Source organism: Mustela nivalis (assembly GCF_964662115.1).
Source record: "Mustela nivalis genome assembly, chromosome: 18".
NCBI lineage: Eukaryota > Metazoa > Chordata > Mammalia > Carnivora > Mustelidae > Mustela > Mustela nivalis.
The window spans coordinates 3,881,584-3,905,984 of record NC_139037.1 but is presented as its reverse complement, the minus strand read 5'-3'; the positions used below and the strand labels follow the sequence as shown (position 1 = coordinate 3,905,984).

The 24,401-nt window shown below is 47.2% G+C and overlaps 1 protein-coding gene across 1 annotated transcript in view; it reads left to right on the top strand.

Moving 5' to 3' along the window:
- USP10 (ubiquitin specific peptidase 10) overlaps positions 1-24,401 on the top strand; it is a gene marked incomplete at its 5' end in the record, with an annotated part of 71,425 nt that overhangs the window by 33,236 nt on the left and 13,788 nt on the right. Inside the window, 6 exons of the mRNA XM_082712001.1 lie at positions 5,944-6,004; positions 10,308-11,351; positions 21,623-21,714; positions 22,220-22,329; positions 22,746-22,801; positions 23,036-23,139. Of these exons, the coding sequence (XP_082568127.1) occupies positions 5,944-6,004; positions 10,308-11,351; positions 21,623-21,714; positions 22,220-22,329; positions 22,746-22,801; positions 23,036-23,139 (1,467 nt within the window). The remainder of the gene's footprint in view (positions 1-5,943; positions 6,005-10,307; positions 11,352-21,622; positions 21,715-22,219; positions 22,330-22,745; positions 22,802-23,035; positions 23,140-24,401) is intronic.

Sequence of the window (24,401 nt, the reverse complement as noted above, 5' to 3'; positions counted from 1 at the left end):
CATAAGGGAAGTACGTTTTTAATTTAAATGTCAAATGCATTGGCTTTTTTTCCTCGTGGTTTGTAAATGTCTTTAAGAAATACTTTCTTGGGTGCCTGGGTGGCTCAGTGGGTTAAGCCGCTGCCTTCGGCTCAGGTCATCTCAGGGTCCTGGGATCGAGTCCCGCATCGGGCTCTCTGCTCAGCAGGGAGCCTGCTTCCTCCTCTCTCTCTCTGCCTGCCTCTCTGCCTACTTGTGATCTCTCTCTGTCAAATAAATAAATAATCTTTAAAAAAAAAAAAAAAAGAAAAGAAATACTTTCTTTGTCTGAGGTAATAAAGACACTGGTTTTCTTCCAAAAGTTTTAAGGTTTTGTTTCCACTGTAGTGTATGGTGCAGTTGGGGTGGATTTTGCTATGTCTGTGAGGTGCGGCCCTGATACGGCTTCTCCCGCGGCGGCGGTGAGTGGTCCCAGCGTCACTTGCTGAGCGCTGGGCCATTAGTTGCAGTGTCCGTGGCCGTGGCCCTCCTGCTTTGTCTCTGTGTCCTTACCACTCGTTTTAATGGTTGCAGCTCTATAATCCATCTTCTGGGAGAGCACATACCCTCTTATACTTATTCAGAAGTGTTTTGATTCTCCTTCATCCTTTTTCTTTTTCTTTTTTTTTAAAAGATTTTATTTATTTATTTGACAGAGAAAGACACACAGCGAGAGAGGGAACAGAAGGAGGGGGAGTGGGAGAGGGAGATGGGGCTCGATCCTAGGACCCTAGGATCATGACCTGAGCTGAATGCAGACACCTCACGACTGAGCCCCCCCAGGCGCCCCGATCCTCCCTCATCCTTAACTCTTCCTTGGGAATTTATGAACAGCAGGTCAGGTTTCATGAACAATCCTATTGAAATTTCAGTGGGAATTATGTTAAAATTATGGGTTAATTGATAGGAGAATTAGAATCTTTATGATAGTTTTCCTAAGCATGATTTTGGTGTATTTTGGCATTCAAAATACCATACTAAATACTAAATACATACTAAATACTAGTCTCCTTTTAGGTCCACTCTTTACGTGAGTAATGGTATCCATCTTAAATTAATAACAGCTTACCTGGACTGTGTGTTCCCATTCGCGTTGTAAATGTGAAAACTGTTCAGATTGCATCGAAGAGAAGGGGGCCGGGGGCTGGGGGATGACGGGGAGTAGGTGCGAGCGAATCAAGTACAACTGTACTTGACTTTAATGAGGCCTTAACTGGCCACTTAGATCCCCTAATAAATGTCCATGGTAGGTTTGCACGTGTGTGAAGTGCTTTTGCACGGAGTTCTTTTATTTTTCGAAACTGGAACAGGAGAGGCTGACTCCTTAGATTAGGAGCCACAGGGCCAGCGCTGCGTGTGGCCTTGGCCAGTCCTTCTGCTTTACCTCGGCTTCTGGAACTCTTAAGCTCTTTCTGGAGCTGTGGAGGAAGGATTAGATGACAGCGTGTTGAAAGTGTTAGTTCAGCTGCACAGATGAGTGAAGGATTTATTCGTTTCTCCTGTTTCATTTTAGGAAAAGGGAAGAAATCAAAAAAGACAAAGCTTATATCAGATTTTATTTTAGAAAACGAGTAAAGAATAAATCCAGTTCCTTGCGATCTCCGTCTGTTTTGTGTTCATTGATGGTAACAGTTAAGATTTTAAGGAATATAAGGATATGAGCCAGGGAACCGGGAAGCTAAATTATATATTGTATTTCCTAAGGCAATAAAATGTATCTGCACATTTTAGATTCTGTAGAATAAGGCTTGAAGTTTAGTGTTTCCTGACCAAAAACAAAAAAACAGAAAAAACAAAAGTTAATTAGGCAAAATATAACCAGATCCCATATTTCCCAACCATTAGTGTTACCTGAGATTCTACTCTTATATACTCTTCTAATGGTTTGAATTTTAAATCATTTCTGTTGCCTAATTGTGGTAATATACAGGGGCACCTGCCAGGAATAGGACAGTTTGTGCTTTTTATAGTTACGGTTTTAAAAAATTATAAAGCCCAACTTATGTTTTACAAAAGCTTTTTTCAAGTGTGTGCATTTGCATTTCAAGTGTGTGGGTTTGTGAGTGCCTGTTTGCAAGTAAGTGTCAGAATAAAACCTTGGGTTTTCCTGTGATGTGAAAGTGGAAAAGGTACCATATTGAAGTCTGAACAAGCTGGGCTCCTTCATCACTGCTTCGTAAGCAGGCCAGACAATTTTGGGCAGTTTCCTCCATTGCGTAGTGCGTGCTTGCTTGCTTTTTTAAAGATTTTATTTATGTATTTGACAGACAGATCACAAGCAGGCAGAGAGGCAGGCAGAGAGAAAAGGGGGGAAGCAGGCTCCCCGCTGAGCAGAGAGCCCGATGTGGGGCTCGATTCTAGGACCCTGGGATCATGACCTGAGCCGAAGGCAGAGGCTTAACCCACTGAACCACCCAGGTACCCTGCATTGTGCTTTCTTAAATGAGAAAATGGAGGTTGTCTAGTCATCTCACAGAAATGTTGGGAAATCACTAGTGTATGGAGGAGTATATAGTGGATAGCAAACCAAGAGGATAAAGCTGTTGGTGGTAAAGTTACATTGAACTTTTTATTGCAGAAACAGTGACTCTGTCTTATCAGAATTAATTATAGCCAGAAATCTAAGTCTTGCTCATTTTGGGGTCTTCTGTGTTTTTGCTTTTGAGTATGCATTGACAGATGTTTCTATCAAAATCACATATGGTCGGTCCTATAACTCGGAAAAAGGAAACTCAGGCTAATTAAGTGACTGGGCCAAGCTATCTTTCTCAGTATTGTAATTATTATAGTTCAGGAGTCTGGAGTGTGCTAATAATATAATCACAGGGGACACAGACTGTTTCACGGGGTAACGTGTGGCTGCATCGGTGGGTGTGGGAGTGATGTCCTCTTCCCCACACTGTGATGTCACTGGCTGGGCCTTTTATCTTGCTGAACATGACTTCAGCCCTGACCGGCACTGCTCCCGCCCTGTGCTTCTGGCACAAACGAGAACCCCTCCCTGGACTTCATATATTTCTTTGGCTTTGAGGGACTTGAGAAAACATTTTGTCTCTATTTGGGGCCAAGAACTGATAAAACAAAATTTGAGAATCAGCAGGTGTTAAAATGTAGAAACATTCTACCTTTTAGCTGAAGTCCTGGTCCTCTCAGTTGAGTTTTGAACTCTTTAGTTTGCTTGTTTGAAAGCTTGCCACTGGCCAGATAGGGTGGTCAGAAGTTTAACAGAATTAGAAGAGGGGCGCCTGGGTGGCTCAGTGCGTTGGGCCTCTGCCTTCTACTCAGGTCATGATCTCAGGGTCCTGGGATCAGGCCCAATGGGGAGCCTGCTTCCCTTTCTCACTCTGCCTGCCTCTCTGCCTACTTGTGATTTCTCTCTCTGTCAAATAAATACATAAAAAATCTTAAAAAAAAAAAAAAGAATCGAAGAAATAACCTCAGCTGATTATTATTATTATTTTTTAAGATTTTATTTATTTGACAGAGAGAGAGAAATCACAAGTAGGCAGAGAGGCAGGCAGAGAGAGAGAGAGAAGGGAGGAAGCAGGCTCCCTACGGAGCAGAGAGCCGGATGCGGGGCTCGATCCCAGGACCCTGGGATTATGACCTGAGCCGAAGGCAGAGGCTTTAACCCACTGAGCCACCCAGGCGCCCCATCAGCTGCTTTCTTTATGTGATCCTAATAAAAATTTAAAGGTGACATACATTTTCTAAAGCTGTATTCCAGTTTATAAGCCATCGCGATTTAAAGGTGAATTCTTCCAACTGGAAAAAAAGCTGTCAATTTATTGGACAAGCATATTTTGAACCCTAGCCATAATCATGTCATTAGTGTTCAGAAATAAGGAGAGAAAGCTCATTGTTCTTGAGCCTTCCAGAATGCAACATTTGAGGCAACACATCCTTTAACGTGTCACTGAACACGCAAGCCCAGGATCGCGTGGTTCCGCTGTGGGCGCACTGCTGTTCTCGGCGGTTTGTGTCTTCATGGGATTTCATAGGAGAGATTTAAGGTTCATGAGGGTAAGAACAAATAGTGGCAGTGCCAAAAAGACTTTAAAACACACCGTTTAGTTTATGAAATATTATTAGATTGATTGTGTTTACGTTTCCAGTGTACTGGTTTGATCATTCGAACACATTTTGGTTGCAGGATTACTGCTGTGACGTTAGCTATAGTCTCACATAATTACTCTTTCTTATAGTGGGAACCGTTAAAACCTGGCTTCTTTGCAGGCTTAAAGTTTATAATAAGGTTTGCTGTCTGTAATCTGCATACTGTGTGTTAGACATCCAGGACGTGCGTATCTACTGGTGGCTAGTGGTGGAAGTCCTGACCCTGTGGCTCCCCGCTCCCCTGCCTCAGCTTTCGCGGGTGTCAGGCCAGTTGTCATTTCTTTTTTTTAATTTGAGTTTCTGTGTTTTGTTTTTTTGTTAGATTGCAAAAATAAGGGCTATCATACATATTTGTTCAAAATATTACCTTCCGAATCAAAGGGCCCGAGTACTGACTTCACAAGACCGTAGCGCTGTTTTCAGATTAAGTTGATTTTACTGTGCATCTAATATAACTGGATTTCAGTTTACATTGCTCACCTTGAGTTCATTGTGTGAGTTTGATTTTATAATTTTTTATTCTTAGAAGCAGCTATATAGTTAAAGAGGGAACTTTGAGCAATTTTCTGTCATAAATACACATTTACCACAGTCTTGGGGGCATCTTCTAAATGGTGGAGGTTTGTTGAATTAAAGGTGCCAAGTGCCTGCAGAGTAAGGAAGACACATGCACTCCCCTCTTTTGTACCTGAACTCCCTCCCACACTAATTCCTACAGTTGCCTACTAGCTTAGTAACTCTGAGTAAGTTTTGTAAACACAGAAAGAAAATGGCAGTGTTGCCTGGGGTCTCCTGGGGTCCAGAGTCCGTTTTCAGGTCCTGCCTCTGCCACTTAAGACAATTTGTGCAAATGCAGCTTGATTTAAAACAAAAAACAAAAAACAAACAAAAAAAAACCCAAGTACTTTTACTGCCTCACAGTTGCATAGATTTCCATCACCAGGAGCAGCGTAGTGTCACTGAGAGCAGGAGAGAAGGCATTCTGCATCCGGGAGTTTGCCAGACTTCCTGAGTGACTGCAGGGGGAGAGGAACCTGACTGGTGCTCAGACGCACCTTTTTTGCTCCAAGTGTCTGTGCCCGCAGTGAATGCTGGAGCACTGTGTGAGTGTTGGAGTGGCTTTTGTGCCGCGGGTGCAAGGCCCCTGTGTAGCCCTAGGCTTTGGTGCCGGCAGGGAGACCCCCAGCGCCCCCCAGTGGACAACGTGCAGCTCCCATCCCTGCAAGCCTTTGGTTTTGAACTGCCCTGTGTTTCCTCAGGTTCTTACTTGTCATTCATTCCCTGGGGTACAGAACTTCTTTACTGTGACCATTGAATCGACCTGCTAAGAGTTTATTGGGGAAATCAGCTGAGGACACCCGTGCACAGCAGTTCTCAGGTGGGCACGAGAAGTCTGGCCTGTCCTTCCGGGCAGACGTGCAGTGCCGCAGGGGTGACAGACATGGGGTCACTAGGACTCACCTCTCTTAGTGGTCCAGGGCAAGTGGCTGTGGTATCTGTGGGCATTTTCTAACATCCTATGAAAGGAAAGGCTTACTGTGACATTTTATTGTAGTTGACTTACATGTCCATTGGAATCTTTATTTTCATTTTTTGCCTCATTTTTGGATCTTAAGGACAATTTTAAAAATCATTCCTGTGTTACTTTTTATCTTAAATGAAGGTGATTTAATTTTACTGCCTATGTTATTTTGGTTTAAAAAAAAATGTCTTGAGAAAAGTTGAATGGATAAAGAGTTTAATGAAAAAGAATGTGTTGGGTTTGAACATTTTGTTGAGTTAAAATTTGTTTTCCACTTCCCTGCGCAGCTTCCTCCATACAGTGGAACAGTTCTGTGTGGCCCCCAAGATCCCGACGAGCTCCCCGACGGTAAGCTGGTTCTCTCCTTTGTCTCCCCGATGCGCTTTCTGGCCCCGTGTGCTGCGTGGGCCGGCTCTTCGGAAGTCACGGCTTCCTCCTGCTTCATACTTTCCCAGTAAATGTTCCTTGACCGCTTGAGGTTTTCGCTGTAAACTAGCATGTTTGATCTCTGAATCATTTTGATTAAGGAAGTATATTCTGTGCTTCAGACTGTTAGATGTTTCAGGTTTAAGTATGGACATAGTTGTTTGATACTGTTTTTTCTTGACCATTGTCAGTGGCACACGTGTGTCCTTTATAGCCAGCGGTTTTGGTAAAAGTTCTCCAGTGGCCTTTCTTCTGGTTGTGGAGGCTGCCGCCGGCAGAGCTGGTGATCTCAGCCAACAGCTCCGATCTGCTCTGCAGTTTTCATTTCTGTCCCAATATGTTCCTTAATGTTCTCGGGAAGTCAGAGGACCTTTTTACTTCCTGGTCTGTTACTTTTCTGGTGTCTGTCCCAGATACAGAGCTCATTACTGGGGACAGTGCTCACTGAGATGCAGTGATTTTGTGCGGTTGAGGACTGGCGGCTTGCTTTCGTGCTGCAGAAGGCCGGGGCGTGGGTCCGTCAGAGCTGTGGGGCCTCGTGCTCTGTGTGGATCATTAAAGGCCCTTGCTGGGCTTGGAGAAGCAGCTGGAGACCCTTTGCTTTGAGAGCCAGGGGCCTGGTTCCCTCTTTCATTAGCATGGTCAGACCTGTGAACGGGGTTTTCATTATAATTTAAACATAAACCTGAAGAACCTGTCCAGACTCTTTATGTACAGTACAGCCGGAGACTCGACAGCATCTAATGTCCTTAGCGGTTTGGAGGAAACCGTGATCTGGGAGGCTGAAGGAGAGAGCAGTGCTGGGGGCGACTGGGTGGCTCAGTCAGTTCCGTGTCTGCATGCAGCTCGGATCATGATCCCGGGGTCCTGGGATCGAGCCCCACTTTGGGCTGCCTGCTCAGTGGGGGCCTGCTTCTCCCTCTCTCTGCTGCTCCCCCTGCTTGTGTGCTCTCGCCCTTTCTCTCTGTCAAATAGATAAATAAATAATGTTTAAAAAAAAGAAGAAAAAGAAGGAGCAGTTCTAGTGGTGGCTGAGGATAAGAGTGCAAGGGAGTGAGCTGGAGGGGTGCGGACGCCCCGCCTGGCTGGCCAGCTTGGGAGCCCGTGCTCGCCGAGTCTGCTGCCGTCGGGCCCCGAGTGCTTGGCGCGTAGGAAGCGCGCTGCGGTGGCTCACTCGGCGCTTTCCCGTTTGTGTGGCTCCTTTCTCTCTTGTTCGGGTCACGGTCTCGCCGACTTCCCAGGGCCCAGGCTGCAGGTTGGAGTCTCCATCAGCTCCTCTCCGTGGCTTCTCCCTCCCTTCCTTACGCCACACCCCTCCTTTTAGGCTGTCTTCTCGGCTTAGCTCCTGCCTCACGGCTCCTCTTCTCCCTGGTCTCTTCTCTCAAGTCCATCTTTTCATCTGCCGAAACCACAGCTGGGATCCGGCCCCCGGCTCACGCTGCCAGCAACAGGGCAGCTTAAAGGCTCATTTCTCTGGGGCCTTTCCTGTTCTCTCGTGTTTCTGTGACGTTTATTCCTTTCACAGTGCCTGTCCCGCTGGCCGGTAACGGGTCTGCCTCCCTCTTCAGACAGTTGGGCTCTGGGTGGCGGGGATCAGGATTACCCATTTCTCTGTGCTCAGCAGCTACACACTGTACTTCTGGAATGTTGTAAACCGTCAGTGTGTTTTTGGGTGAATGATTAGGATGATTTGTTCTCCCGCCCACCGCGGGGAGCTACAGCGAGAGCCCTTTCAGGGCTCCTCATCACGGCGTGCCTTTTATAGCTCTGCTTTTTTTAGTCCAATCCTAGAGCTGGAATGGACTCCCCCCACCTCTCTAGCCAGGTCTCCTGCCAGTTCCACGGACTTCCCTGTGGCTTCTGACTGAAATTGTTGCTCTTTCCTATATCGGGAAGCATCCTTTCTGGGAAGCTGTTAAGGCCTTCTCTTGCCCTGCCTCTGCACTGTCAGCTTCGGTCCGAGGTGTGTTTCTGCTCCTCGCTGTCACTCCCGGGACTTCACCGGACTAATCTCGTACCCTCTGTGATAATAAGCACTCGGCACATAGCTAGGTGCTCTGTTAACTGGAGAAATCAGCCAAGGAAGCCACTTAAGCAGCACTTCCCAGACAGCGATGGGCACATAGTCTCTGGGGGCCCCCAAGCATTGCAGGCCATGTGGCCCGTCCAGCACCCTGGGCGCCGCAGGGAGCACGCCTATCAGAATGCTATATTAGGACGGCTTTGTTTTATTTGACCTGGTTTTCCTTCCCCCAGCAACCCCACTGTCTGCACTGAGGCCCCATTCACCTGATGCGTCGACTGTGTGTTTCAAGCCTGGGTTTGCAGGCTTTCACCACGCCTTCAGCCCACAGATTGGGCTTCGTGCTGACTCCTCTGCTGTGCGGTGCACATATGTCCATGAAACGTGCTGTGGATGAGAAGAGGGACTGTTCTGGGCAGGACTCTCCGCCTTTCGGTGGTACAGTCAGACCCTCTACGGGGTAGATGTTTTGGAAATAACCATAGCATAATGTTTCCATTAATGTCCTTTCCTGTTCTAGAATATTCTGTGATATGATAAGATAAAGGATTGAAATGTGAAAGGCACTGTGTCTGTTGGAAATAATCAAGATCTTGCACAAGCTGCATGCCACAAAGCATACTAATGTCTGTTCTGATTTCACAGCGTGCGCCACCGTCTGCAAAGGGTGCCTCCCCACGGGGAGTGTTCTTCCTTGCCTCACACACATCCACGTCCGTCCGTGGAGTGGCATTGCACCCTCGAAGCATCGTGGGACAGGTGGTGCCTGAAATCAAACGAACACTTTACTTTTAGGTGTGATAAAAGAGAACATCATTTCTCCTTAGTGATTCTTCTCAAAACAAGGGAAAAAAAGCAGTGCTCAGAGGCGAATGGATTCAGATGTTCATATTGGTATCTGTGTGACAGTGTACTGTCAGGTGTGGGGGTCATTAGTCCCCCTTTTCCAGGAACTTCTTGTTGTCTGGAAGGTGCAGCCCCACCCCCTGAGGTGTGGTCAAAAAGCCGAGGAAGAATTAGGGGACCGGTGGCATCCCTGTCCCCAGCTGTCTTGCACACGACGGGCCCCTCGGGCTGTTTGTTGAAAGACTGCCAAGGTCAAAAGTATTCAGTTATTTGTAGTAGAGCACAGTTCTCTTGGTAGTATGATTTTATTGATTGGTTTATTTGTTTATTTTGGAATACTTGCCTTGAGAAGTTGGCCTCTTGTGCTAGACTCGGAGACATGTGCAGTTATGCATTCCGGATAAATGAGAAGGCATGTGTCCTTCCCTTAATGTCTGGATTTATAACTGTTTCATCAGGTACACGATGACACTGGTGCTTGACGTCTCTTGAAAGATGCAGCTGATTCTACAACTTAACCTAATTCAGACATGTGAACTATGAAAAAATGTACATTTTGGAGTGGATGGACTGTATAGATGGTCTGTACTCTTGCTAGCCAGTTGGTGGGAAGTATCAAAGGGTTCCAAAGAAATTTTTTAAAAAGTTTGCAGTCCTAATTGTCCTTTGGTGTTTTTGGAAGTGTGGCCACCATCCTTGGAGTTGGTCCACTAGGAGCTGATTTTGGGCACAGTTCGTGTGTTCACGGGAGGCCGTCTGCACGCTGCAGCAAAGGTTGCAGGAAGAGGTCACGGGATGGCGGATTCGAGAGTGCTGCCTCCGAGGAGCACCTCTGCAGAGAGCGCGGGTCCTGGTGTGGTGCAGACTTTCTGAATCACTAAATTACACTAATTAGGGAAGCCATAAATATAGTAATGACTTTAAATCCCTGAGTTAGTGGACATGGTTTTCTTTTTAAGTTGTCCAAAATACCTGTACCCTAGTCTCAGAAAGTAAGCCAATAAAGTTAGATTTCATTGAGGGGTGTTTGTAAACAGGCAGAATATGATTTGCTTTTTATTATAATTTCATTTGAATTTCCACTTTCTAAAAGTCTCCCTTAGCTACCCTGAGAGTGGAAAATGAATATGGGCTTCTGGTTTTTGTAGCTCTAAAATTAAATAAGGTTTTATAGTCACTACTTATTTTTGGCTAATTATTTGTCACAGAAATGAAATGTCATAGCTGTGTTAATTAGAAGACAGCTTTAAGGGTTTAGTTTCAAAAAGGAAATGATTAATTATAGAGACTTTTATAGTTTGCGTAACTGTGCTCTTAACTGATGCTGTATTTACTGATCGTTTTCTTTCTAAACAGGACAAGAATATCAGAGAATTGAGTTTGGTGTTAATGAAGTGATTGAGCCCAGTGGCGCTTTGCCGAGAGCCCCCAGCTACAGTATTTCCAGCACACTGAATCCTCAGGCCCCTGAGTTTATTCTCAGCTGCACAACTTCCAAAAAGACCCCTGATGACCTCGATAAAGAAGCGACCTATGGCGCCGTGGACTGCCAGTACCCAGGCTCTGCTCTTGCCCTGGATGGCAGTTCGGGCGCGGAGGTGGAGGCTTTAGAGAGCGATGGTGTTGCGGGTGGTCTTGGACAAAGGGAGCGTAAAAAGAAGAAAAAACGTCCCCCAGGATATTACAGTTACTTGAAAGATGGTGGTGAGGGTGGTCTTCCCACGGAAGCCCTTGTCAATGGCCACACCAATCCGGCGGTCCCGCACAGCGTAGGCTCAGAGGATGCGGAGTTCGTGGGCGATGTGCCCCTATCAGGGACACCCAGGACTTGTGACAGCCTTCAGGATTCCACGGACTTCGTCAGCGACGCTGTGCCTGGTGGGCCTTTCCCCGGAGCCCTCGATGGCGATGCCAGGACTGCAGGGCAGCAGCCCGAGGGCTGCCATGGGGCTGACTTGGAACAGTCCTGCCTCTCCGTGGAGGCTGGCAGGGACAGCCTGTTGAGGACAGCGGTGGCTCAGCCTTACATGGGAACTCATACTACTGAAAACCTTGGAGTTGCTAATGGACAAATACTTGAATCCTCCGGTGAGGGCTCAGCTGCCAATGGAGTTGAGTTGCACACTGTGGAAAGCACGGACTCGGACCCCACTAAAGCCGAGAGCGCTTCCCCTGCTGCCGACGCCCCGGCCTCTGCGGCGGGCACCGCTCCCGCGAGCCAGCCTAAGTCATGGGCCAGTCTTTTTCATGATTCTAAGCCCTCTTCCTCCTCACCCGTGGCTTCTGTGGAAACTAAGTATTCCCCTCCTGCCACATCTCCCCTGGTCTCTGAAAAACAGATTGAAGTCAAAGAAGGGCTCGTTCCAGTTTCAGAGGATCCCGTAGCCATAAAGATCGCAGGTATAGTTCAAAAGATTGAGGTTGGAAGTGAAGGTGGGAGCAGAGCTCTGCCCCTGTTGAATAAGCTTGAGGCTGTCTGGGCTGAGAAACTGTGTGCTAGCTTGTTCCTCAGAGCAGTAGTCGGTGACCGGTGTGTTAAGGGGAATTTCTCGGGAATGTCTGTGCCTTAAATGCTCTCTGTCTGGAAGGAAATGGTGCTTAAGCACAGTGCAGGCAGGTTGGGGGTCCTGCCTTCACGGGAAATGAGTGCTCCGTGTCTGTCCCCAGTCCTTCTCTGTTGACAGAGTGCGTTTCCGCGTCCTTCCCTTTTGATCCAGTAATCTGCTGCAGCCGGGGGCCGAGTGCACCCGTCCCATGCGCGGCAACAGCTGCCCTGCACCTTTGCTACGTAATCCGTGACTTGGACTCCCTTGGCGCTGTTTCTTTTCTGTATTTCTTAGGGTGTAAGAAAGCATTTGGGTTTTTTCCCTTATTACCGCCTGTTTTGGATTGAGTCCATGGATTTTACTCAGCTGTAGTACACCAAGGTCAGTTCTTGACAGAAAAAGAAAAACTGCAACAATTTAGGTCAGAGTTGATGCTTTGTTCTGAGTGCTCAGGCTCAGAAGTAGGATGGATTTCAGTAAAAACAGCTGCATGATGTTTTTAAGTTAAACTAGGAAGTCCGACGCGCAGGGACTGCGTGCGTGTGTTCGTGTCTCTGGAGCTGGGGTCTATCCGGTTTCACGCTGCCGGGAGATCAGCAGACAGCTCTGCAGTGTCTTGCCCCACTAGTGGAAGTAGAACCAGCTGTCCCAGTTAGGCTTTTTGTGAAGCCTATGGGTGTAACATTTGGAACGTCAGGGCAGTGTCTGTCCCCGGGAGAAGGATCAGTTGCAGGAGCGAGCTGCCGATTGCGCGGCCCTCTACGGATGGTCGCGGTTCCATCCGCACATTCTTCTGAACAGTCGTGGTGTCTCGAGTTCTCTCAGGATGAGAAGATAATTGGCAGGCCGTGGATTCTGGGCTTCATATGTACATACGTTTTCAAGTTAGATGATTTCTTTATTACAACTTCTGGAATGTATTCATTGTAAGAGAAAGCTGTCACGTGATAAGACGATAGAAACCTTTGTATAGATCAGTATGTTAAAAGTTTTATTTTAAAAACTCTACATGAGAAATGCATCAGTGGGATGCTTTTAAAAATGTGCATTCCAAGTTCAAAGTAATGATGGCGTTATAATAATACTTTTCTTCCTAAAAACCTCCCATTTCTAGGAAATTTTCCCAATCTTTATTTAAAATAAGAAAAACTTCATTTTAAAGGTTTTGGAACATTTTGATCCCGTGACTTGAAATGTGTTTTGATACATAGTTTGCTGTGTTGTACATTTGTTAAAATCTCACCTGCTCAAGTCTGCTGTTAACCCGAACACGGCTCTGGGCTCCTTGTATTAGCGGGGAACGCCATGCCGGGCGCGGTCAAGTCTGTTGGAGTTGAGGCAGGGCCGCCCCAGCAGGGTTACTTCCTTAATCGTAGTTTGATTAGATTAGTCCGGTTGAGAAGATGTTTTCATATTCTGAGGGAAAGTGTAGCTCTTTGTAAAACACTTGATTCTTTGAGCCTTTTTATGGGGCCTTAGACATCTGGAACGCAGCTGCCGACACTTGTGAGCGGTGCTTCCTGTGAAACCACGCGCAGCGGCGCCGGCACGAAATGCCTCTTGGGATCACATGCACTTGGGTCAAGTGGTGCTGCTTGGAAGTGTCCCCTTGGTCACACTGCTCTGTAGAGGTTTACTGTATAAAAATGATGAGCTGTATTCCGTTTGTTGTAAGACCTACTACCGCAGACTTCCCTTGAATGGGCATGCTTTTCAGCGTAGGCTCACTTGTTTTAAGCCGTGTTGAACGGTGTGACATTCTCCTTCCAATAAAAGAGCTCTTGATTGAGGTTGGTTATCCTCAAATTAGCATAAGCATCTAACTGGTTCTAACAAGAGAGTACTTTTTGCGTTTATTATGATATTTATTAGCTTGAGAGAAAGAGGGAGAAGGGAGCAGTTTAGACGTCAGCTTCTTCCGTTCTGAGTCCTTCGAGTAATACCAATAGCTACAATCGATTTTTTTTTTTTTTTTTTGAAGCCCAGGCTCATTTATTTTGGATGCCCACATTTCTGGATTCTCTGCCCTGTCATTAAGTCTGTGCTTCATAAATGCCACCTGATTTTTATACAACTACCAGTGAAATACAAACGAGGAAACACCTACTGTAAACAGAGAGTAAGAACCCCGTATAAGGCATTTTGAATGGAAATACAGCAGCTCGTGATGAGTTGTAACTGTCCGTTGAGTGGGTTCTGCTTTCACCTTCTTGGTGTAGACGGTCAGCGTTTTGTTCCATTAGCTCTTCTTCGGAAGTGTAAGTTTGATCTGAGGAGTTGGAAGGGAAGAGCACTTGTCTGGGCGTGCTCAGTGCCTTGCCCAGCCCCACAGGACGGTGGACACCAACACAGAAACCCGCGTGGGCTCGCAGAGGGGTCCGGCTTTCAGCGTGTAGTTATTGTCAGTCTGAGAGGGAATATTTGGCACTTTTCAGTAGGAACAGCTGAACTAGGAGGCGTGAACAAGAAACTTGAAATCTCAGTAGCTTGTATTTGAAAGTGGTTGCAAAATACCAGATTTGTCCATGTTCGGGAGTAAGTTTGACAAACACGAGTAGCTCAGGGATTGGCGACGCCCGCAGCTGGGGGAGCGCCTGTGGTCTTTGTGGTGACGCGTAGATCCTTGTGATGAACCTTTACTTTTTCTTGGGTTTTCACTAAGAAACATTTGTCATATCCCAAACCTGAATGTGTCAAATGCTTTCAAATCACAAATAGAGCTATTTTGTATCTTACCTTTTGGTTTTAAAATCTTATATCAGTGTCTTTTGTTTTAAAAGAGTGGAAGTCATGGTGGGCACGGGCTGAAGACCTACATGAAATGAATCAGAATTCCAGTGCAAAGAGGAGGAAGTAGACTGAGGTCTTCGACGGCTCTAAAAAATCTTCGTGAGGAGATCGAACCACCTAGTCATACCATTTATTACGAGTTTTAGTCAAAACCTACTGAATATGTGGTTCTGCACAGTAGTTATATACCTAAGATTTGTTCCAGGAGAGCAGCAGAATCATGACAAGTCAGGTCTGCTCAGAAAAATGAGTTCCTGTGTCCGTATTTATAAACAAATACATACCTTGTGATTGATCATTTTTTGGTGGCTTATAAATTATATTTATACTTACCTCTTCCTTGGGAAATGATTTCTTAAATATTTTGCATTTCCTTTTCAAATTGTCCAAAATAGCAAAGGTTATGATGATGTAGCATGCCTTCCGCTGGAGAGGTGTGGCACCTGTTTGTAGAATCCCTCCCTGCCTGTGGATGGAGAGTTTCCGTATACGTGTGCATATGTTCTTGCTGGTATTTATGATGTGTCTTTCGTCTAGAACTGAATCGAGAGCCCTCTACCTGTAAAGCTTATGTTTATCTGTAGCCAATGGACAGCGGTACATTTTGGTCACTTTGCTGTCCTCCAGCTGATTAAATAACCAAGCTAGCTAGGATGTGTTCTTCCAAAGTGATGTGACAAAGAAAACGAAAACACTTGCAGGACATGCTGGGTAGTTGAGGAAGAGGACCAGATACTCCGTCAGTGGCATCAGAATGTTGATTACAGGTCACTTACTGGGCCTTAAGAATCGAGGAGAGTTCCTACTTTGTATTTTCATAGAACTTAAGTGGTGACATGACCTCTACATCCTAGTTTTAGTGAAACAAAATTTGATGCACAAAGTACATGTAAAAATAATCCTATCTTATATTGACTTAAAAGTTTACAATGCAAGTGTCGCCACTGAGTTTGTAAATCGTTTCTTTGGAATGATTTGTGGCAACATATGTGAGCTACTGTGTATGTCTTGAAACACGAGAAAGGCTGTTAACCACTCAGTTTTTCTGTACATCAGCAGATTTCATGAGAAAGTTGAATTTTAGTTTAGCCACCTAATGTTTAAACTGTAAAAAAGTGAAGACACCAGCTTCAGTTTTACGCCGTTTATGTGAAATGGAGTCATTCTGGCCTTCTGGGCCGTTCTAGTTACATTGTTCTGGGCAGCCACACCAGCCCTGTGAGAAGGGTGGGTTGAGGAAGCTGTCCTCTGCAAGGCTGCTGTGTCAGTGAATCTGAATAGTGAATTACATGATGATAATGAATTGGAAGGAAGGCGTTTGGACGAGAAGTTTGTTACTACCGTCAGCTTCTGATCATTTGCTCTAAAAGAAGGTGAGCTAGAGAACCAGCAGTGATGTCTTTGCAGCACCGGTCAGTCTTTGAGCTTCAAGCTCAGAAGTACCGTGCCTTCTGTCCTTTGGCACCACTCTGCCTGGCCTTAATTCTTTTGACCTCGGTAAGTACAGTGCTTGTTAGACTTTAAGGTAGGAATACGGTAGTATATGGAACTAGAGACAGGAGTGGTACCAAAACACTGAAAGCAGTTTATCACACTGGCTTGTCGCAAGTCCAGAATAACTGAGTTGTAGCAGCAGGATTCAGTAATAGTGACAGGTGACAGTGGACAAGAATTAGGATTGTGTGTGTGTGTGTGTGTGTGTGTTTCACTGGGCGGCAGCTGAGCTGACTTTGTCCATGTTGGTGTCTGGCTCAGTTTATGGTTACTGAAATTCTTGAGGGGGGAAAGGCCCAATATATACTATGTTACAAAACCAAAACTTGACATTGTTTGGATATTTGTTTCTTTTCTTTTTGCCTTTTTTTTTTTTTTTAAAGATTTTATTTATTTGACAGAGATCACAAGTAAGCAGAGAGTCAGGCAGAGAGAGGAAGGGAAGCAGGCTCCCTGCTGAGCAGAGAGCCCTATGTGATGCGGGGCTTGATCCCAGGATCCTGAGATCATGACCTGAGCCGAAGGCAGAGGCTTTAACCGCTGAGCCACGCAGGCACCCCTGGATATTTGTTTCTTAAGAGAACATCATAGATAAAATGTTTAATTTTTTACATGCTTTCATATCTTTTGAAGTGGAACTCTGTATATTCACAAAATGTTCAGTACTTAATTTTAAGTAATTTAACTTCTTAGAGTACTGAAAATTGTTGGTTCACTTAAAGTTTTCCATAAATTTCCTTTCTCTTCCTTTTCCCATCTACATCAGTTTTTTCCCCCTTGATTTATTTATTTTAGAGAGAGGGAGTGGGTGTAGAGGGAGCGGGCTGGGGAGGGGGTGTCCTCAAGCAGACTCCACCCTGAGCGTGGAGCCCAAGGTGGGATTTGATGTGGCGCTCGATCCCAGGACCTTGTGATCACGACCTGAGCTGAAATCAAGAGCACGATGCTTAACCTACTGAGCCACCCAAGCACCCCAGTTTTTTATTTTCTGGTAAAGATAATCGGAGCCTGTGATGAGCTGGCTGTCCTGCTGGGTGTTCTCTACACTCCTGTTACAGGATTTGGTGTCTTCACTGCAGCCGGGCCTGGTGCGGCTCGTCGGCTCTGTTACGGGGAGGGGTGAGGTCTTCTGTTTCAGTTGCAAAATGAAGTGGCAGAGCCAGGCTTTTACATCTGGTTGTCTGGTTTGTCTTCTGGGCTCCTGTCTCCTTCACAGGGACACCTGCAGGCTTTGTGAACAGGTGATAGCATGACCTTCAGAGTCCGCTGGGCCATTTCTGATAAGCACGAATGGAGTCATTTACCATAACCAAGACCTTTAGTCTCCAGATGTTTAAGGCACCCCCTGTACTCTTAGTAAGTACTTTGTGTGGGCCACCCACTATCTCGGTCAGTGAGTTGTGATCAGCTTTGTCATAAGTGTTGTCTAAAGAATAAGATAGGGCAGTTACAGATGTCTACTCCTAGTAGCAGAAAGAGCAGTCATCATTTGCAGAGGGGGTTGGGGGCCAGTAGGAGATGTGCTGGAACCTGGGGACGGCAGGATGAGGTCGGGGCGGCGAAGGCCTGGAAGTTATGTTACCTGGCGAGGGAGGACTCAGCAGAGTAGTGAGCATTGTGAGGGAGTCATCTGGAAGGAGCTGCACACCTCTGATACAAGGTGGCGTCCGCGGTGCCTGCTGCCACAGAGAAGGGCTGGGGCTTGCTCTGGGTGCCTTCAGGGAAGGCTGCTTCCATTCCAGGCTGGCTGTCTTTGAGAGTGGTGTTGGGCTCGTGGAAGGCACGAGCGACAGAGTGATACTCTATTTTAGCTTACGTAAGACTTGCCAGTGGAGAGAAAGGTTTTCTAGAACAGCAGCATAACTATTAAGGAAAATCTAGATTGTTCACTCTTTTTTCTCAGTATAGAGGAGTCTATAAAGATACTAACTTTCAAATTTATACCAGAGACTTTTTTTTTTTTCCCCAAAGATTTAGGTATTTCAGAGAGGGAAAGAGTGGACAGAGGGAGGAGCAGAGGGAAAGAGAAAATCTCAAGCAGACTCCCCACCGAGCAAGGAGCCGGAAGTGGGGCTTGGTCCCCGGGACCCCGAGATGGCGACCAGAAGTGAAGTCAAGGCTTGGCCTCTGCTCCGGTGGAGCCCCGGGTGCCCCCTGACTGGAGGCTCTTCCGAAGAGTGTTAAAAGCTTGAGGCTGGTTCAGTAATTCTCTGATAAACATCCTGGTGTCATTTTGTTGCACACAACGTGTCTGAGGTTTGCCGTGTTCCTTCTGTGCACGGATGGCTGTTCGGAACTTGCAATTGTTACGTGCAGTTACGGAGCACACCGCTAGGTGATGCTGAGAGCCATGAGTTGAACATTGTAGAAGCCGAACGGCAAAACTGGCGTTTTCCTGTCTGTCCCCTAAAATAAGTGAACCAGAAGCGATGGCCAGAAGCTGGCATTGCTTCAAGGGAAGGGTTGATGCAGAAACTGAAGGTTTCTGTCCAACCGGTACACCTGCTTTCCAGATGAGTGGTGGGCGGAAGTCCACTGCCGGCCAGTTTGCAATCGGACTCGCTCTCCGTGTCCCTAGCCTTGAGCGCTTCACCCTGCAGCGGGCGCTTGCTCTGGGCACGTGGCTCGGCAGCCAGGGGAAGAGAGGCGCCTTCTGAGGAGCGTCGACTACTTAGTTCTTGATGTTTTTGCACCTGTTTCCCTCTCGAGAGTGGCGGCCTTGTCATAAGTTCCTTTTTTAAAAATTTCGTAAGATATGAATTAAAAGCAATTTGACCAGCTATAAACATGCTTTTGAATCTGTTGAGAGAGTTAACATGGGAGGGCAGTTTCAGGTCTTCTATTTCAGTCCCTGGTCATTTTCTTTCCATTCTCCTTCAGTGTCTGTACTAACGGGGATTACTGTCACTAAGCTACTCCCTGCCGTCCTCTCCCCTGGTCTCTGCCCCTGCCCTCACCCTAGATGATGTTGCCTGTGTCCTTATTATCAGAGGAAACTGAGGTTCCTGTACCTTGTCTTTCCCCACCATAAACTGGCAAGTCTGCCCTTTCTAGCTGCCTCCCCCCAACAGCCCTGGGAGCCTCTCAGGGACCCCATTGGGTCTCACAGGCTTCAGGCAGCAGCTCCATTGTGTACTCCCTCTTTGGAGCCCTGGAACCTGCTTTCACCTCCACAGCGACCTCAAACTGCCCTGCCTTGTGGAGGGCGCTGCGTGCTCTTCCTGGCTGCTGCTGCCACGTGCCTGGTGCTTAGGACGCCGCTCCCGACACATCACTCCTCTTGAGGGCACAGCGCCAGCCCCGAGCTTCGGGCCCATGTGTGTGTGTCTGTGCGCGTGGGCATGTGTGTGCGCGCGCAGATCTGTTGCTTGCTGCTCTGTGGATGTAAGTACACTGTTGACTGGTGTAGTCTGGGTACCTCTTACCAGTACCTCTGAACTAAACTTGTGATCACATCACTGTACGAAGCAAAAAGAAACCTACCCCTCCGGGTGGAAGGCGCCATCCCCCAGCCAGGGCCCTTGTGTCAGCTGCTGTTTGCGGTCATTGGCCCCTGGCCCCCTCACGGTGTCTCATGGTTTCTCCAGTCTGGGGGTTGGGCTGACCATCCCCTCCACTGGCCCCCTTCAGCTTAGCCTGCACTGGCTTTTCCCTTGTTCAGTGTCCACAAGCTCTCCTGCCACAGGGCTGCCTCCTAGTCACCCCTGGGCTTCCTGTACCCGGCGCCCAGGCAGGGCTCTTCGAACCACAGCGGGTCATTGAACAGAGGCCCTTGTGGCAGGAGAGCAGTTGATTTGGAGTCTTACGGTTCCGTAAAGACATAGTGTGACTGTTGGTGGGTAGAACGTGCTATGGCAGAGAGCCGCAGGGCCGCGCCAGAGTATCCATTTGGGATTGATGCTTATTTGAAAATGCACAGATTTTATTTTTGTGGAGTAATTATATCAAAATAATTGCCAGTCTGTGGCACACGCTGGAGAGTATGGACTGTTGTGAAAACATGCATCAAAGACAAATGGACAGCTCCATTGTCCATGGGCGGTCTCAAGCCCGTGGGGTAAGTTAGCACGGGAACCTTTTAATGAAAGGTTTGTAGAGCGGAGCCCCTGGGTCATGTCTGCTCAGGGACTTAGCCTGTACCACGTCCCTAACCCTCTGGACCTCTGTTCTCACGTGTAGAGTGGGGAGGAGGATAGCCATGTCTCCTTGCAAGGGTCGTGGGACGGTTATGAACAGTGCAGCTGAGGCTCCCAGCACAGTGTCCACTGCGTCTAACTGACGTGGTCCACACTGAAGCCCGGTGCTGTGCCCGTAGTAGGAGGGAGACAAGAGCTTTGTAAGCCCAGACTAATTGAATAGATCCCACCGGGTTTCTTGAGCCTGTAATGCTTTACTTTTTATAAAGGGGAAAGTTACTCGGTGTGCTTCCTCAGAGGAAGGCTGGCATTTACTCTCAATGGAGAGAGGGAGAGAGTGTGTGTGTGTGTGTGTGTCTGTGCTGGTGTGGACATTAGAATTTTGCAAATTAAATTCTTCAGTTAATGCTTAAGTCAGACCTCCTGGTCCAACTGCATTTTAGAATTGAAAAGCTGCTTTTGTTTGAGTGATGCCTTGGATGGATGTCGGCAGCAGATGTACACGTACTTATTTCTTTCTTTTCTGGTACACAATTTAAAAGTGAAGGGAGGCAGCGTGCAGTGGCCACAGATCACGGACTTCAGGCCCCGGCTGCACTGCCTAGCTCCTGAGTGCCCACAGGCCAGCTGGGTGATGCTTCCTTGCTGGCGAGAGGGGGTCGGGGTGTTCTGGATGGCTGAGGGTCAAGTGCGCTGTTAACAAGTTTAAGTTGTAAAACACTGAGTGTAGAAGGTTTCCATAACTTACAGCTGTCACAGGTACAAGATTCTTTTTGTTTTTTAAAAGATTTTATTTATTTATTTATTTATTTATTTATTTGACAGACAGAGAGAGAGAGAGAGAGATCAAAGTAGACGGAGAGGCAGGCAGAGAGAGAGGGGGGCGGGAAGCAGGCTCCCTGCTGAGCAGAGAGCCCGATGTGGGACTCGATCCCAGGACCCTGGGATCATGACCTGAGCCGAAGGCAGAGGCTTAACCCACTGAGCCACCTAGGCGCCCCTGGTACAAGATTCTTAATGGGACATAGGGAGACTTTGTCTTGTTTTAAAGCATTTCTGGGGAAGAAAATTGGAAGCATTTAATGAAGTGTTAAAGCGTTATATGAAGGTGGTATTCACATCTGTCCGAAGGTGGAAAAGAGGTATGAGAGAGGAGGAAACTGAGCATAATGTGTTTCTGAGTGGAGTAAGTGTGTTCCGGCACCCCAAACATTCCAGAAATTGGAATTCTAATGAAAAATACAGTTTAGTTATTATGAGACAGTCATCCTAGAAAGGAGTATTGTCCATCACAGAGTGGCGGATCACCCACTGTGGTGTGTTGGGGGCCCCCCTGCCGGCTGAGGCTCGGGTTCGGTCCGTGGGCTCCTCTGTAGCGGTGTTAGCAAGGCCTGCCTCAGCCCGGGGTGCGGGGGAGAAGCCGGTCTCTCGGGTCTCTGTCACCTCTGTCACCGTGTATCTCAGCCTCTTCTGCTATTTGTTAAATGAGTTGTGTTCCCCGGTTCCGTTCCCACAGAAAGACGAACGAGTGTTGGTGTTCCCTGGGGGGAGATACTCAAAGAACTGTTTGACCCTTACCTGGCGTCCGTGGTGTGGGACAGCGCGCAGCTCCCACGCGGCTCTAACACTCGCCAGCCATCGAGCGTTTATTCCATGTGTCCACTCGACGCCACTAACCTCTTCAATGTGCTTCTTCATCTTTCAGAGTTACTGGAGAATGTAACCCTGATACATAAGCCAGTGTCATTGCAACCCCGTGGGCTGATCAATAAAGGAAACTGGTGCTACATTAATGCCGTATCCTTCTCAAGTGCCGTCCCTGGAGCCGGCCTGCCGCGCCCGGCTCTCCCCTGCGCCTTTGCTCCGTGCGGCTGCCTCGGGGTCTCTCCCTGAAAGTTTGAGTCCAAAGACTTCGTTCCTTGCTCAGTCCACCTACCTTGCTTATAAAGTTATTCCTGACCCCCCGAAAGATGATTTGTTGGCTGGTGAGTGACAGAATCAGGCGACTCTGATTTTCACTAGCATGGCCCTGACTGATGGGTCAGCGTGTTCACTTAAATTGATTTATCTTGGTCGAATCCAGTTTTTGTATGTAAATGCTGATTGCAGAGTAATCCCTTCCGGGGAAATCCCAAGACGGTCATCCTCATGGCCATTTGGCGGGTCCCTTTTTATGTTCACGTGTGTAAGTTTGCAGCGCCCTTGGCTGACTCAGTGCTACCTGCTTTGGGTGAGATGCACTTTTTAGAAATGTGGAGTGTCTGTTGCATTTCCTTTACACTTCCTTACTGCCGGTACTCAGACACTGCAGGCGCTGGTTGCTTGCCCTCCGATGTATCACCTGATGAAGTTCATTCCTCTCTATTCAAAAGTGCAAAGGCCTTGTACGTCGACACCCATGATAGATAGCTTGTAAGTAAGGTGCTGACAAGTGTGTCAAGGGCTGGGGTTTTTGCCTGTGGTAATTCGAATTCAAATAGTTTAGCAGGTTCTTAATTTTTTGCAAATGAGTCCTATGATTTTATTATTATTTTTAAATGTACTGTTCATGTTTTTATGTGGAAGTTAACCATCAGGGGAACTGGAGCCTTGTTTTCCTGCGTTCCTCAGATGTTACCCAAGTGTAGTGTTTACCAGTGTATGTTACGTGAAATAGATCAAGACCTTACAGAGAAAAGACAAGAACTCACCAGGATTATAGCATTGGTTACTTAGTATTTGCCATCTTCATACTAAAATGTTCTGCTTAGCCATTGAGGCTCTTTAGTAAAAGTATGTTTTTTTTTTTAAAAAAATATACTAAACTTTTGTTTCCCCCGTGTTTATAGTGTTCGGCTAATGAATGAGTTTACTAATATGCCAGTACCTCCAAAACCCAGACAAGGTGAGTAAAAATGAGGTCTTCTGATGCCCATTACATACGGACAGTTAGGAGGTCTAATGACTGAATGTCATAAATTCAGTCTTGTTGGAAAGAAAATATATTTAAAATGCAGATGCTACACCTGTGCTCTTCTGGTGCTGTGTGAGGGCGGAGGGGGAGTTCTGACGCTGCTGCTTTTGAGCATTTGAAGACTCCATTTTCGTTACGAAAATCTGTGTCCTGTTTCCATTGCAGCTCTTGGGGATAAAATCGTGAGAGATATCCGCCCGGGAGCTGCTTTTGAACCTACGTATATTTACAGACTTCTGACGGTCATCAAGTCGAGCCTGTCTGAAAAGGTTGGCACTGCTCTCTCGTAGCCAGTAGAAAGTTCGCCCCGTGCTCTGGTCGCGGCTGCACTGCTGCTGTTCAGTGCCCTTGGCGCATTGTCAGTGCTGGGGGTCGGGGGCTTCCATAGATCTCAGCTTGTTAGGGAGTTGCTTGCTTGATTGAATATTAAAAAATACGATCACCATGATCAGAGCCGGCTCATGCATTGTTTTCGGTGCACCGAGTACTCCTGTACGTTCCTTCTGCACGAGAGGTTACTCAGGCCGGTGAGTGGCGCTTGCCTCCTTGTTGCAGTGGAGAAAAGGGAGATCCTTGTCCGAGGTCCCACAGCTCCTGCGTGCAGGGCCTGGTATCACAGTCCGCTCCTTGAACGCTGTTCTGCCTCTTACATGGAGCTTGGTGATGGGGCCTGGAATGACGGCGGCCTTCAGCAGAGCTGAAAACATCCTCACGTGTTTTTAGCAGTTCCTTGTCTCCTGTCGAGATGTTTAATCATGCGCTTTGCTCCTGAAGGAATGGGACCAGGGGCCGAGGAGGTCTTGAGTAGAGTTTGATGTGGGTCATTATAAGCATTTGAAGTGATGCTTAGGGAAATTATTTAGAAAGAAAAATCATCAGAATAATTCCACTAAAGCTGAGTAAAGCAATATGAAGCTTCTTATTCTGGAGAAGGGTGACTGGCCAGGACAGGGTAGCTGGATCCCACCGGGGACACTTTACTGCTCCTCTGGTAGCTGTCAGCTCGGAATTTACACTTTCAGGTAGAAATGTACAGAATGGTGGGAATGCAGAAATGGATTAGACTGTGCCCTCTGCCCTCAAACAGCTGACCGTCCAGTAGGGGAATTAGATCCAAGAAAATAGGCTAGCAAGAGAAGTACTAAGATGAATGCGCACACTGGTGCTCTGGAAGCCAGAGGGAGGCCGTCCACTCGGGCGGAGGCAGAGGGGAAGCAGCGCATCTCAGGGGGCACCCTGCTCGGAAGTTCTGCTGGCGGACAGAGGTGTCTTTCAGTGTTACATGAATACTGGCTCTGTTCTGTCGGCTCCGCCACACCACCCCCAGGTCGGTGATGGGATGGAAGCACTCATAGGACTTAGAAGCTGTAACTCACAGGGTTTAGTCCAGTGCAGGGACACAAAAGTGACATCAGATGTCCGCGAGAGACCTTGAGACTCCTCTCGTGGTGTGTCAGGAGAACGCACTTAATTTCTCAGCATCAGCGTGTGACAGCATGTAGAAAATGTCTGCTATGGAAGCGCATCGGAG